At 48.2% G+C, this 15,045-nt stretch overlaps 1 protein-coding gene across 2 annotated transcripts in view; it reads right to left on the bottom strand.

Annotated features, from left to right (window-relative positions):
- Positions 1–15,045, bottom strand: part of RFTN2 (raftlin family member 2) — a 66,011-nt gene that overhangs the window by 31,137 nt on the left and 19,829 nt on the right. For both annotated transcript variants that reach the window (XM_048483518.1, XM_048483519.1), the window contains exons 5-6: positions 10,473–10,676; positions 2,147–2,268 (exon numbers count right to left, since the gene is read on the bottom strand). In XM_048483518.1, coding sequence (XP_048339475.1) covers positions 2,147–2,268; positions 10,473–10,676 — 326 coding nt within the window. The remainder of the gene's footprint in view (positions 1–2,146; positions 2,269–10,472; positions 10,677–15,045) is intronic.

The raw sequence follows: 15,045 nt of genomic DNA, 5'->3' as shown, positions 1-15,045 counted from the left end.
CCTTTTGCCAAAAACTATACCCAATTCCTGTATCACACAAGCATAACATAAACCCAAACCCTACGTGATGTGTTTCATTGGGCAAGACTCTTTCTGTATGGAACCGTTTAACTTGTGCACGCAGGAGACAGAAACTGAAATATACATTTGTGGTGAACTCCGGCCAAACATTTCATTCACTGCACAGCACCAAAGGTGGCATATATACTATCAACATTTCCCCAGAAATATCCTTCCATGCGTGTGATATTAGTTTAAATATTTTTCTGAAGGCTGGAAAAAGATTTCATGAAGATTAATTTTTAATGAAAAAAGGATTTAAAATTGACCACAGGAGCTATTTCCCACCAAAATCCTAAGTCAAGGGCCCTGAACGTCTTTGAGTCTGCAGGCATGTTTGGAATTCTGGCATAGGGCGTTTCCCCACTCACCATGATCCCCCCTATGCCGCACGCTGCTCTCAGCGCGCAGCATCCCTGGCACGTGCCTGGGCATCCCCACGATCCTGCGCTCTGCGCGGGGTCATCAAAAGGCGCCGTTTACAAGAGCGCCAGGGATGCCAGGCGCTGAGGGGGCGCGGCAGCGGCAGCATTGGGGCGGCTGCGCTGTCGCCGCCCCTGTCGTGGGGAGTGCCGGGGGACCCCGCGCTACTTGAGGAGAGTAGTGCGGGGCTTAAGGTAAGTGGGGAAAGGCCCATAGTGTGATGGGCGCAGCAACAAAATGGCTGGTACCAAATGGTGGCCACAAGAGGCAGAGCTAGCCAGCCACAAAATGATCGCACAGCTTAAAACTTCACTATCGCAGAATAGATCCTGGTGTTGTGGTGGCAGCTGCTGCCAAAGCAAAGAAATCTGCACAGCCAATCAGATCTCCAAGTCAATCAGAAACCTTGTTGGGAAAAAGCCCTACCTGGACCTGCGTGGCATGGGCCAGAAAAGGTGCCACTGAGTGCCACGGCATCCACGGACGCCCCGTTGGGGATCCTTGTCCAAGATCTCACAAACAGAAGAAAATTCAGATCTTTCCTGCCTTTCCCTTCTTCTAGCAGATTTGTGATAAAGTGACTGCTGGTGGTGGGGGATCTCTTGAAAACAAAACGCCAGGTAGGACAGGGAGCCAAAGCAAGGAGAGAGAACCCCATGGAAACCCCCCTCCTCCCCGTGTAACCAGGGGGAGAGATAACAATTATTTTGTTTTTAATAAAGTTTTGATAGATATATAATGTTAGTAGAATTTAGGTTTGATTTTGATTTTCTGTAAGGTTTTCCTTCCTGTTGTAAAATGCATTACTAAGCCACAAGCTTGCTGAAACAAAAGGATTAGATGATGCTAAAGGTGGACCCAGAGAAACAGGAAGCAAACAGTAAATGATTCAGGCAAACCCCTTCTGCATTTTGACAGAGCCCCACTCTGTCAAAATGCAGAAGGGGTTTGCCTGAATCATTTACTGGGGAGTAATTGTCAGACACACACACACCCAGGACAACTACTCGGAGGTGTTTCCTCACCAAAGATAAGACCTGGATATTTCGGAAGAATGGACCTTGATGGCCCTGTATTGTCATTGTATGATTCAATCCATAATGTAACCTCCAAACATTTCCTACAAGAACTTGGTGTTTTGCAGTGTTCAGTGTGTTTTTTGCCAGGGTGCTTGGCTGTGCGCCCTGCCTGGTGCGGACCGAGCTGCTGAATTCACTTCTTACTGAACGAAACTTGACTGCATTAAAACTTTATTTTATTTTTCAATTTGAATTTTGTGGCTTCAATTTTATTTGCTGCCAAGTTGAAATCACTGAAATCGCTATTAAAGTTGCCCTAGCTGCGGGTAACACTTCTTAAATGAGTAAGGGATGCTTTCGGGGATGATCACTTGGGAGATTGTTCTCCCAACCTGCAGCAGAGTGGCAGCGGGGCGGGGGCGGGGGGCTACTGGGGGAAGAGGGTAAGCAGGCAAGAATTTGTTCCCAGGAGTCCTGCAGGAGCTTGGATGTGGGACGGGACGTGTATTTTGTACGCTCGCTTTCACACATTCATTTAAACTGAGTTTGAGCATAAATCAGAAATTTGGGGAGAGATAAATCCTCATAGCAGTCTGTGAGATTTGGCTACACTGATTTAAAAAAGCACATAAACAGGAAGTTACCTCAATGACCGTCCACTGTTCTACAACTATGGCATCATTTCCTTTCCTGTTTGAACCTGGGATTCTTGAACCTTCTTCTTCATATATAAACAAGCCTTCTAATGATTTGGAGAGGTGATCAACTGGGTACAGTGGAAGAAAAGAAATAAAATTATAGAAACACGAAACATTTAAAGTTTGCAAAATTATCTACTCCTGAGCTCCAGTTAAGATCCCTCCCATCAGTCCAGCTCCCCTGCATCTTAAGACTGTCCTACAATGATTATCCAAAGATTAGACATTTTTAAAAACTAGAAACTGACTACTGGTCTTTATCGTTGGCTTTGGGGAAAGAGGCATAAGCTCTAAAAACAGATCTCACTGCATGTCAGCCCGGCTTCCTTGAGGTTTTGAGGTTGAAATGACAGAGGTGCCTGCCAGCAAAACAGGCGGATACTTGCCGTGGTGTCTGTCCTGCCCCTCCTGCTTCAGACTGCCCACTTTTAATTTTTTTTAAAGGCATCATAAAAGGCATTTATTCATTTATCTGTTGCCTTATGAAAGCAACGTGAACATTTTTGATTGAGCAGGACTGCTATAGAAACTGAGGAAGAAGGGAGAGTCTGAGTGACAGGACACACAGCCAACCAGCCAGCCGGCCGGCCGGCTTCTGCTTCCAGCTTGCGGAACCAGTTTCCCCAGGAGCCCAGGACCAGAAAGGAACCGATGTTTGGATGGATGCCAGCACAGAGGGCTGCTGAGAGGTGCTGTTTGACTTCAGTTTTGCCTTTATTCAGAAAGATTTCAGCCTGGTGGGTTTTCCGGGGGGTTTTCCGGGGGGCTGTGTGGCTGTGGTCTGGTGGATCTTGTTCCTAACGTTTCGCCTGCATCTGTGGCCGGCATCTTCAGAGCTGCATCACAGAGAGAGGTCTGTTATAAGAAAAGTCTGGACGCACTGTGTAACAGACTTCCCTCTGTGATGCACCTCTGAAGATGCCATCCACAGATGCAGGCGAAACATTAGGAACAAGATCCACCAGACCACGGCCACACAGCCCCCCGGAAAACCCACCAGAACCAGTTGAATCCGGCCGTGAAAGCCTTCGACAATAGACTGCAGCCATGTTTGGTACTCAAATGAGTGCTTTCCCTTAAACGGCCTATGGGTCAGTCCTACAGCCTTCATAAAGTGGTGGTCATAATTTTCCATTTTCTTTTCACAAAGCAAACTGGGGTACAGGGACACCATCCAGCAGGTGGGACCAGGGGATCCCCTGCAGAGATCAGTCTCCGCAGGAGAAAATGGCTGCTTTGGAGGGTGGAGCCTGTTCCCCACTGACACCCCTGTCCTCCCACGACTCCGTGCCAAAATCTCCCCCCACCCCCATCGCCCACCAATGGCCAGAGGAGGGGCCTGGCAAACCTTCTGACCGTACACTTGCAGCAGCAGCTTTCTGTTAGAAGGATGCTTCTCCTTCTTAAACCCCCTGGCCTTTTTGAATGGCTCTGTTTGGTTCCTGCCCTGGCCTCCTCTTGAGGGGGAAACATGCACTGTTCTGTCCTCATTTTAGCCCTGCAGCAACCCTGGGAGGCGGGCAGGGCTGGAGCCTGGCAACCCTGTCCCAGAATGACGACTGGTCTCCAGAGATGGGCTCCCCTGGTGGGCAGGGCTGCTTTGCAGAGTGGGCTCCACGGATGTCCCTGCCCGCCCCAGGCCCTGCTGCGCCCCGGCTCCACTCCCAGCTCTCTAGGAATCTCCCCATCCAGAGCTAACAAAACAGCGTTGCGCTGACCTGTGCCTGCCGTTCAGACATACAATGGAACGGTGCCCGCCCCAGCCTCCTGATGGAGAGAATGTTCTGGCTTCCAGGGCTAGGAGGGGGCACCTCACCCCAGCACGCAGGCAGACGTTTTCCCACCAAATCAGAGTGCACCCAAAGGGGGAGGCGCCCCCTTTCACCTCAGTTCTTTGCCCACCTGCCAAGCAAGACCCCCAAGAAACAACTAACGTCTCTCAGAGAGCTCACAGCAGGAAGGGGGGAAGACAGTGGCGTAGTGCCAAGGGAGCGTGGGGCGTTCCAGGGTGGGGTGGGTGTGGCAGGGCGCAGGGTGCAGGGTGCAGTTCCCCCTCGCTGTGGTCCTGGGGGAAGGAATGTGTGCCTGCACAGAAGACATCTTGACAAACAACAGCTACAGGTAAGCGCAACCCTGTTTTTGCCTTCGGCCTTCTGTGCAGTCCGAGGCATTCTGGGGCGGGGCGGGCACTGCCACAGCCGGGGCGCAGGCCACGTGCATGCCCCAGGCACAGTTCTCCCTGGCTCCACCCCTGGTCAGACCTCATCTAGAGTACTGGGTTCAGTTCTGGGCACCGCAATTTATTGACAAGTTGGAACGTGTTCAAAGGGCAACCAAGATGGTAAAAGGTCTGGGATCCATGCAGAGGCGTTCCTCCCATTGGGCAAAGTGGGCAGGTGCCCTGGGCGCAGCCCTTTGGGGGGCGCAGGTTTGTTTGTGGGATTTTTTGTATTTTCAGTGTTTTTCCATTTTTGGCCTGCAGAGGGCGCAGTTTTAGGCTAGCAGCACCAAAATTTCAGGGATGTTTTGGGAGACTCTCCTGATGCTATCACCCAGGTTTGGTGAGGTTTGGTTCAGGGAGTCCAAAGTTATGGACTCCCAAAGGGGGTGCCCCATCCCCCATTGTTTCCAATGGGAGCTAATCGGAGATGAAGCTACACATTTGAGGGTCGATAACTTTGGACCCCCTGAACCAAACTTCACCAAACCTGGGAGGTATCATCATGAGAATCTTTTACTACAGTGCGCCACCCAGGTTTTGTAGAAGTTTGGTCCAGGGGGTCCAAAGCTATGGACTCCCCAAAGGGGTGCCCCATCATCCATTGTTTCCAATAGGAGCTAACAGAAGATAAGGGGCTACACTTTTGAGGGTCCATAACTTTGGAACCCCTGAATAGCACCACCAAACCTGGAGTGAGGTATCGTTAGGAGAGTCTCCTAAAGATACCCTGAAAGTTTGGTGCTGCCCAAGCTTAACAATTGCACCCCTGCCAGCAGGCACCTTCCAAATTTCCCCAAGATTTTCCTTTTAAATCCTACACTTTGACATGGATTTAAAGGGAGAATCCTAGGTCCCCAATTTAAACATTGCAAGTGATGCTGTTTCAGGGTGGGGGAGAATCAACCCTAAAATAGCACATCACTTCCAGGATACTGACTAGGAACCCTAGATTCTCCCCTTCCCAAGGTGGATTTAAAAGGAGAATCTCAGGCTCCCCTAGTTTAAACACCATTGAAAATGATGCTGTTTGGGGGTGGATTCCAGCATCACTTGTTTAAACTAGGGAGCCCAGATTCTCGGTTGAAACAGTGAAAGTGATGCTGTTTCCCGCAATTAGGTACTGGAGACACATAACACCATAAAATGTTTTTCATAGCAGTAATAAAACATTTTTTGAAAACATTTTGAAAATGTTTTTTAAAATTGTTCTGCTGTGTGGCATGGCTTATTGCTGTGCTCAGATTTGTGAGTTGGGGCATGTTCTATAATGTGATGGTGACTTTGAAACAACCTGGTGTAAAAAATCATTGCTTGGTCACAGTGGGGGAGGGTGGCTGCCCATGGGGGGTGCCAAACTCCAGTTTGCCTAGATACGCCACTGGGCGTAGCTACAAGGGGGAGGTGCGCGTTGCATTGGGCATGTGCCTGGGGGGGCATCAAACTCAGGTTTTGCCCAGGGCTCCAGTTTGCTTAGTTACGCCACTGGATCCATGCCCTACGAGGAGGAGAGGCTGGGGGAGCTGGGGGTGTTTAGTCTGGAGAAGCGAAGGTTAAGGGGGGTCTCTTCCAACTCTATGATTCTTAGAGTGGTGCAAATAATATAATAAAGCCCTCGTAACAGCCAGGCTGTGCAGAGGCCTTTCTGCAGAGGACAGGGGGTTGGGCAAGAACACAAGTGAGGACACTGTCAGGAAGAGATGGAATCGAGGCACCACCTTCAGCAAGAACTGAGAACAAGGGCACAGGAGAACCCTGTTCAGGAAAAATGGATGAAGGGAGGGCTCATCTGCTCTCCTAGCAGAGGTGATAGCAACGAGGAAATTAACCTAAATGAAAGTAAGGAAAGAGGGACTTCTCCCAAGGTCTCTTGAGATAAGACTAAGCCAAGAGACCACAGTGATGTCCAGGAGAGCACAGTTTAAACAACCTTTTAAGAAATTGTTTGGAAGTATGATGGGGAAATACCATCAATCCAATCATGAAATGCCAATATGGCAGCCAAGGGCACCTCTACAGAGGAAGCCCCCAACCCTTAAGGGAAAGGAGGTATTCTAAAATAAAAGGTAAAGGGCACGACAAGGGTAACCGGTCTTAACTGTGGACCACTCAACAAAGTGATCCCACTCCAGGGCACGTGAGGCCCATGTGGGAGGCTTCCTGGAATTCAATAAAGCTTCTAGTACTTGTTGGGAGGACTTCACTGGAGAAGGTTGAGGAGTCAGACTGTGAACCTCCTGATGCAGGAGAGACCCCATCTGAAGAAGGTCCTGGACCTTCTGAAGGTGCATGAACCTGCCGTTGACCATGAATAGGAAGCCTGAGAAACACACCTGGTGTGGCCAAAAAGATGCCATGAGGATGCTGCATCTGTGCTCATTTGCAGGTGAGCACTTTTCCCAACAGGGGAAGGTGTAGGAAGGCATAAAACGGGCCCTTGGCCCAAGGGATCTGAAACACATTCTCTTCTGATCCTGGGTCTTGACCAGCTCTGGATCAGAAACAGGGTGCTTGGCATTTGCTGAGGTGCCAAACAGATCCACAGCAGGAAAAATCAGGAGCGGGTAGGATCACTGGAGAGGCCACCCATGATGGAGAAGGGGAAATCTGCTCAATGCATCTGTGGTTGATTTGCAAGCCCTGGTAATGTGGTTTGCTTGTCAGATAACGTTGTTGTGACAAATTTAAATAATCTAAGTTTTAAAGTGTAACCACAAAGAGCAGGCAGGACTGGAAGAATTAACCCTAATAGAGAAAAACAGAGAGAAAGGAGAGAGAGAGAGAGAGAGAGAGAGAGAGCTTGCTTCTGATTGGCTGAGGGAGGAGCCAGCTGATCTCTGTGTGGTCTGAACTACTATTCACTATTAGCAGTTAATATACAAACAAACACTAATATTTTGCTTTCTCTGGGGGGAAGCACCGGTCCTTTCAGCACAAGTCGCTGAAAATGCTGGCAGAACGTTTGTAAAATGTTTTCGATCCCCCTGTTTGTTGTCACTCACCCCCTTGAAACGTTTCATGGCTGCTATGAGGATTCTCTCTCTCTCTCTCTTGGCTATTTGTAGAACTGAAGCTTTGAAGACTCGATGCTCGGATTGTCTGTTGCTGCGTGTAATTGACACTTTGAAGATTTAACCCATTTTTTTCCAAAAAAAATAAATAAAACCACAGAGCCAATGGAAATACAGAGCCAAGAGGGAGCAGAGGGAGCTGGGACATGATGAAGCGGCACCGAGGGGGAAGTTCACGGATGACACGGAGGCGTGGAAAATGCAGCAGGAAACACAGGGACATAAGTATAGATTTTTTATGGGGGGTTTGGGGGTGGGGCCACACCCCCAGCTGCCCCTGGGGCATGGCCACACCTCCCCAAGCCCTGCCCCGGCCTCAGTGCTTATAAAAGCAGCTCTCCGAGGCCAGGGATGGCAAACTCCCCTGTCCCGCCCTCCCCCGCCTCCCACCAACTGGGCTGGCAGCCCCTTCTGCCCTCCCCTCTGGGCAGACGCTTAGCTAGGGAAAATGGAGCCCGGTGCAAAATCTGAGTTTTGTCCCCACCCCATGGGTGGCCGCTGTGATGCTGGAATCCCCCTCAAACAGCATCACTTTCAATGGTGTTTAAACTAGAGAGCCCAAATTCTCCTTTTAAATCCACCTTAAAGGGAGAATCTGGGGTCCCCAGTTAAAACAACATTGAAAGTGATGCTGTTTTGGGGTGGATTCTCCCCCATCCCGAAATAGCATCACTTGCAATGTTTAAACTGGGGACCTCAGATTCTCCCTTTAAATCCATGCCGAAGGCGGTGGATTTAAAAGGAGAATCTGGGGAAATTTGGGGAGTACCTGCTGTCAGGGGTGCAGTTGTTAAGCTAGCAGCACCAAACTTTCAGGGTATCTTTAGGAGACTTTCCTAATGATACCACCCAGGTTTGGTGAAGTTTGGTTCATGGAGTCCAAAATTATGGATCCTCCAAGGTGTAGTCCCCATCTTTTATTAGCTCCCATTGGAAACAAGGGGGGGATGGGGCACCCTCTTTGGGAGTCCATAACTTTGGACCCCCTGAACCAAACCTGACCAAACCTGGGTAGAAACATCAGGAGAGACTCTCAAAAAATCCCTGAAATGTTGGTGCTGCTAGCCTAAAAACTGCACCCCCTGCAGGCCAAAAACAAAAAAAACACTTAAAATACAAAAAAAACCACAAACGGGGGGCAAAGCTTCAGACATGTAATGGGGGGGGGGGAGGGGTTGAACCCAAGAAACCTATGTCCTTGAGGAAAGATAAAGCATTTTAAATATGCCGCCACAGCAAGGGAAGATGTTTTGAAAATATTTCCCACATAAAGAATCATTCTAAAAGGGTTTTCAGGTAAAACGTTTCCAGGCTGGAAAGAAAATGTTTTCAGAATGTAAGGAGCAGGTGTGGAAGTGAAGAGACTCTCTACATCAGGGGTGTCCAACTCTGGTCCTCCAGATGTTCATGGACTATGATTCCTATCAGCCCCTGCGAGCCTGTCCACGTCTTTCAGGGAATTTTGCAATGGTCTTAACTGTAACTAGCAAATGGGAATGACTGCTGTTGTGGGTGCCATTAGGCCGAATAATGCCTGAAAGTGTAAAGCAGATTGGTATCTGCTTGACAGAAATCTGGCCACCAGTCCTTTGATGGAAAACCAGGGGATGGAAAAGCCTGCCCTAAAGAATCCAGGAGTGCACCAATAAGATGGACCGAGCAACTAGGGTGTAATTTGGACTTTTACGAAGAGTCCCTATCTCTGAGCAAGTACAAAATCAATTGTAGATGATCTTGAGCTGTAACTAGACAGTCACCTAGTTAAGGAAAGACTGTCCAGCACTTTGAACATAAAAAGGCAATATCTACAGCCGTACACTTTGTGGAAAACATGGAGGCGGTAGACAGTCCAAAGGCTGTATACTTAAAAATCTGGTTCCCACACTGAAAACCGAGGTTGGGATGAATAGAGATGTGGAAGTAAGTGTCTTTAAAATCCAAAGTTATTAGCCACCAATTGAACTTTAATGACTAAAACTTGGGGAAATGAAACCATACAACATTTCGCAACAGACAAGGAATTCAATTCTCAAAGGTCAAAAATAGAACAGAACCGGCCACCCTTCTTTGGCATTCTTTGCCGCTGGATACTTTGCTCCCCAAATAGGGTTGGGAAACACCAGGAGATTTTGGTGGTGGAAACTGAGGAGGGCGGGGTTTGGCAGAGGAGGGTCTTCAGTGGGGTATAAATAATGCCTCAGAGTCCATCTTCCAACGCGGCCACTGTCTCCAGGGGAAGTGATCTCCTGTCATTCCTGGTGATCTCCAGCCACCATGTGGAAGTTGGAAGTTGGCAATCCTAACCCCACAGGAGGACATTTATTTGCTTAGAATCACATCCTGTCAAGTTGCCATGTCTGGGAGGGGGGAATTCTCTGGGAGCACTTCCGCTTTTGCAGGTGCTAACTAATCTCCTAGTTCTGTCCTTGAGGTTTGCGGCTGGGAAGAGCCGCCAGGCTGGACACTACTGACTCTGTTGTTCCCGTGTGGGGGAGGGGATCATGCGATCCACACTATCAGCTTTGCCAGAACTGTCTTTTCTGTTCCTGACTTGCCTTCAATAAAATCCTTTGAACCTCATAAGCGTTTTATTACGGAGGAGCGGAGGATTTGACACATCCCCTGACTGATAAGGCCTCTCAGCTGCCCTACGATAGATGGAAGTACAGTCTGTTTTGCAAAGAGTATGCCTTGGAGCACAGTGGGAGGTCAGAGACTGTAGGCTGTGACTGATCTATTTTTTGCCCTTTAATCCCTTAGAAAAAAGAAGAATTTTAACCAGGAAAACATGTTGCTGTTTGCCGCACCTGAATGTCTGCATCTGCTCTGCCCCCACAATCCCAATCACCCGCTCCTCCTGTCATACAGCAGTGACTCAGCAGCACAGTCCGCTTCATTTTTGAATTCCTTCATCGCTCTGAAATAAGCCACACTTTCTACCCTGTTTTCGACGAGTCCAGGCCTATGGTATTGTTAGCCGTACCTTTAGAAGCATCCCAGCATACAAATGAGTCAATTAATGACAGTCCTTGTTGGTAATAATATGTGGTTAATTCCAGCCAATCGGCATCCAAAGTACTAATCACGGGCCCCTTCCGTGTCACTTTGAGAGACTGAATGCCATCGTGATACGTCCAACAGGCAGAATCATCCTCAAACATGTTGAAGACTGTGTACAGCCTGTTATCTGAGGAAAGATAGCGAGGACAGACACCAATCAGGGAAATCATGTGTTTATTTTATTTTATCCACTTTAACATCCTGCCCCTTTCCCTTTCAGGCTTGGGGTGGCTCACCACCAGTCACAAAACATTAAAAGTTTAAATATCTCATCCACATAATACAAGCTTCCAAGCGGTGATTAATTCCTTCCAACCCTGTACAACTTTAACACACCCAGGAACCTAAACGATGCATCAGGTAAGGATGATGGTCATAAAGGTTAATGGTTGAGAATGGAACACAATAGTATGAATACAGTATACTTCTTTAACATTTACCTAGCAAAGCAGTATTTCAGGAGGAGGCGTTCGGGTTTTGACGGCACGGGGGCTCAGCGTGACTTGGCCACGCCGTTTTAGTTCACGTGGGATGTTCCTCTGTCAGTAGGAAAGCCTGTCTGTCAGGATCTTCCAAGTTAGCAGACAACCCAATACAGATCCTTCATGCTTCCAGCTGGCACCGGCTTGATCCCCTTCCCTCTCTGTGTACACAACATTGGCCTCTTTGAGCGGCATTCCTCACTAGCAAAATGCTCCCCCTCTGACGCCTGTGACCACAGGACTCGGCCGTCTCATCTTTCTGGCTTTCCCCGAGCATGGTCGCCCTTCTTGCTTCACACTATTTCTGAGTGCTCTCCTTTTCTCATCTGCCAGATCTATTTTTACACTCACCGGATATTTGTCCATCTGACACAGCTCCTGGCAATGCCTGCAGTTCCATGTTTCAATTTTAAAACATGTTTTTCCTTTTAGTTATATTTTATTTGCTTTATGCTGATTTAGGACTGCTACAAAGATTGATTGACTGATTGATTAAAATGAATTATGGCATTAGGCCCTTGCTTTCGCCTCCTGCATGTGAGCTCTCAAGGGCACCTGGTGGGCCACTGCGAGTAGCAGAGTGCTGGACTAGATGGACTCTGGTCTGACCCAGCAGGCTCTTTCTTATGTTACATGTTACACACCAGGCTTCTAACCTTTTGAACCAAATCACCCCACCCTAAAACTTCTCTTCAACTGCTGGAAAAACTTTATCTCCCCATGTGCATGAGTCATTTCTTTCATTAGTCAAAACTTGCTCCTTCTTTTGGAATACCAGGGAGATTTGGATCCAGGCCGCGGCAAACCACCTCTGAATGTCTCTCGTCTCCTGACAAGGTTGCTATGACTCAGCAGTGACTTGACAACTAAGTAGATACATAAATAAGGGGCTATCTGCTTTCGGCTAGTCATGCTGAAATGCCATATACATATACATATATTTATTTTATTTATTTAAAACACTTATTAGCTACACACACACACACACACACACACACACACACACACACACACACACACACACACCCCACACAGCAGCTCGGGCAGGTTATTCCAGAATGATGGGGCTGCCACAGAAAAGTCCCTCTCTACACTCCAAACAAAAATGGTGAGACAATCAGGCGGGCCTCTCCCTGTGATCTCAGTCCGCAGGTAGGAATGTATGGGGGAAGACAGTCCTTCAGGTATACGAAGGTACATGGCAGAAAGTGGGAAAACAAAGCTCTGTTGAGGCTGTGGGGACCGCCTGCTTCGAGGCAGGATCACTAGGATCGGGACCTGGTCTGAGATGCTCACAGGCAGCCAGTACCCTGAACACAGGACTGATTCCACCTGCTCTCACGTTCTCCAAGAGACTAGTGCCATTCACTGGCGCTGGCACACACAGTGGGACCGGAAGCACATCAGGACAAAAAAATCTTGTCCCAGCATGCTTCCTCTTTGCGGCCTGCAGAGAGTTCTTGTCCTGAGGCGCATCCACTTGCCCTGTGCAGACTTCTTGCTTTCCATGGGGAAAGTGAGAGCACTTCTGGCGATGCTTTTCGTGCCAGAGTGGGGTGAGGGCAGGGAACAGCCGGCCACAGATTTCATTTGCAGCTTTTGAGTCTTTTCAGAGTACATGGAGTTTGCTGTCTAGCCAGGTATTGCAGGGGCTCTCAAAAAACATTAGCAACTCAAGAGCCTCCGTTTTTATTATAAAATGTTCAAGCCCCACCCTCACTGGCGTAATGCCCATTGGGCAAGGTGGGCAGCTGCCCAGGGCATCACCATGTGGGGGGCATCAAAATTCAGGGTTCATTTTGGGGTATTTTTAGTGGTTTTCCATTTTTGGCCTGCAGGGGGCGCAGTTTTTAGGCTAGCGGCACCAAGATTTCAGGGTATCATCTGGAGACTGTCATGATGGCACCCCCAAGGTTTGGTGCAGTTTGGTTCAGGGGGGCCAAAGTTATGGACCCTCAAAAGGGTATCCCCCTTCTCCTTAGCAAAGAATGTGGGATGGGGTACCCCCTTTGAGGGTCCATAACTTTGGACCCCCTAAACCAAACTGCACCAAACATGGGGGGTCCCATCAGGACGGTTTCCAGATGTTACCCTGACATTTTGGTGCTGATACATCCAAAAATGCGCCCCCTTCAGGAACATCCCAGAAATTTGCCCAATAATCTTTGTTCTGCATTGAGTTTTCTGCATTGCTGTCAATGGGGGTTGCAGGCTGGGGGGGGGCACATTTCTGAAGGCACAGTCTCAAAACTTTCAGGGCCTCATCAGGAGACTGCCCTAATGATACCCCCCAGGTTTGGTGCAGTTTGGTTCAGGGGGGCCAAAGTTATGGACCCTCAAATCTGTAACCCCCATCTCACCTCCCATTGCAAGCCTTTATTGGCATAGACAACAGTACGACAATAATAAAAACAGATTAAAAAACATATACAATACAGGAAATAAATGTTAGGTCGAAGGAAATCTACTGGCGTTTAGTAATTTCCAGGAGAAAGTCTGCCGCTATCATACAGAGAGAAGGATCAGGATTGTCCAACAACTAGTGTAATCTAATTAAATTGGAGATCTGGTAAATGTAAAGGAGTAAGATTCACATACTTGGATCTGATTTCCTTGAATCTGAGACAGTGTAGTAATTGGTGGGCCAGAGATTCAACTGAGCCTTCATTACATGGGCACAACCTTTTAGCCTTTTCTTGCTTATTAAATCTGCCATGTAACAAGGCAGAAAGCATAACATTAAACCTGGCGAGCATTATGGCTCTCCTTTGAGCAGGGCTTATTAAGCAATACAGGTAGTGTGCCAAGTGGCCCCGTTCAAATGGGAGAGAAAAATACAGGGGGGAGCATGTTTTCTTGGCTGCGGTGACTAGGGTAGAGAACTCTCTATCCAATAGTTGACCTTTTAATTTCCTAAAAGCTTCTGAATAGGACAAAGGGCAAAGTGAATCCACTGACAGTCCAATAGAGGCCATTTTTTCTTCAATTATGGAAAACCAGGGGGTGGAATGGGTGTCAGAGAGCAGACGGTGGACCAGGGAATTACAGTCCGAGAGAAAGTGAATTGGCAGCCAGAATCTAAACGCCCTCCGCCAAGCGGCTGATTCCAAGGAGTTTTGACAAAGGGCTGCATAGGCATGCAATGTGGGGATTAGCTCCCATTGGAAACAATGGGGGTGGGGCACTCCCTTTGGGAGCCCATAACTTTGGACTCCTTGAACCAAACTTCACCAAACTTGGGGGGTAGCATAAGGACAGTCTCCTGATGATACGCTGAAATTTTGGTACTGATATGTCTAAAAATGCACCCCCTGCACGCACCAATGTCGTGGTGCAAAAACAATTTGGTCGTGGTGTAATGGCCGCCCATGGGGGGGGGGGGGCATCCAACTCAGGCTTTGCCCAGGGCTACAGTTTGCCTCGTTACACCCCTGCCCACCCTCCCTCACTGATGCCACCCAGGCATCCAACAATCCCTTTTCAAATCAAAGTCTTCCTCTGGTCATGTCCTCAGGACATCACAATGGCCTTTTCCACACAGACCATTTAAAACACGCAGGTGCTTTAAAAACAGTTTTTGGCTTTTTTGTCTGCATAACACAGAAAAATAAAATGTTTCAGGTGAAAACGGTTCTTTTCCCCACCATTTTCTGCTGCTTCCCTGTGCTACCCGCTATTTGCTGAATGTTTCCCACAGAAGTTTCCTCAGCTGGCATCGCTGCTGCCCACCATTTCAGTGATTTAAGCTCATGAATAAACTCCATATTGCCTGCATCAGCATGTTCCCGGAATCGGCAGGCAATACAGAGTTTATTCATGTACTTAAATCACTGAAATGGTGGGCAGCAATGATGTCAGCTGAGGAAATGTCCGTGAGAAACATTCAGCAAACGGCGGGTGGCACAGAGAATCCTGAAGTGGCAGAAAATAGTCATGAGCGGCAGAGAAAACTAAAGTGAGAGCTTTAAACTCAGGAGGGAAAAAGAAAACGTTTCCTGCTCTCTGCACAGCAAG

The sequence above is a fragment of the Sphaerodactylus townsendi genome, linkage group LG02 (genome assembly GCF_021028975.2).
Source record: "Sphaerodactylus townsendi isolate TG3544 linkage group LG02, MPM_Stown_v2.3, whole genome shotgun sequence".
NCBI classification, from domain to species: domain Eukaryota; kingdom Metazoa; phylum Chordata; class Lepidosauria; order Squamata; family Sphaerodactylidae; genus Sphaerodactylus; species Sphaerodactylus townsendi.
The sequence above is the reverse complement of the archived record's forward strand: the minus strand, read 5'-3'. Positions and strand labels throughout refer to the sequence as shown.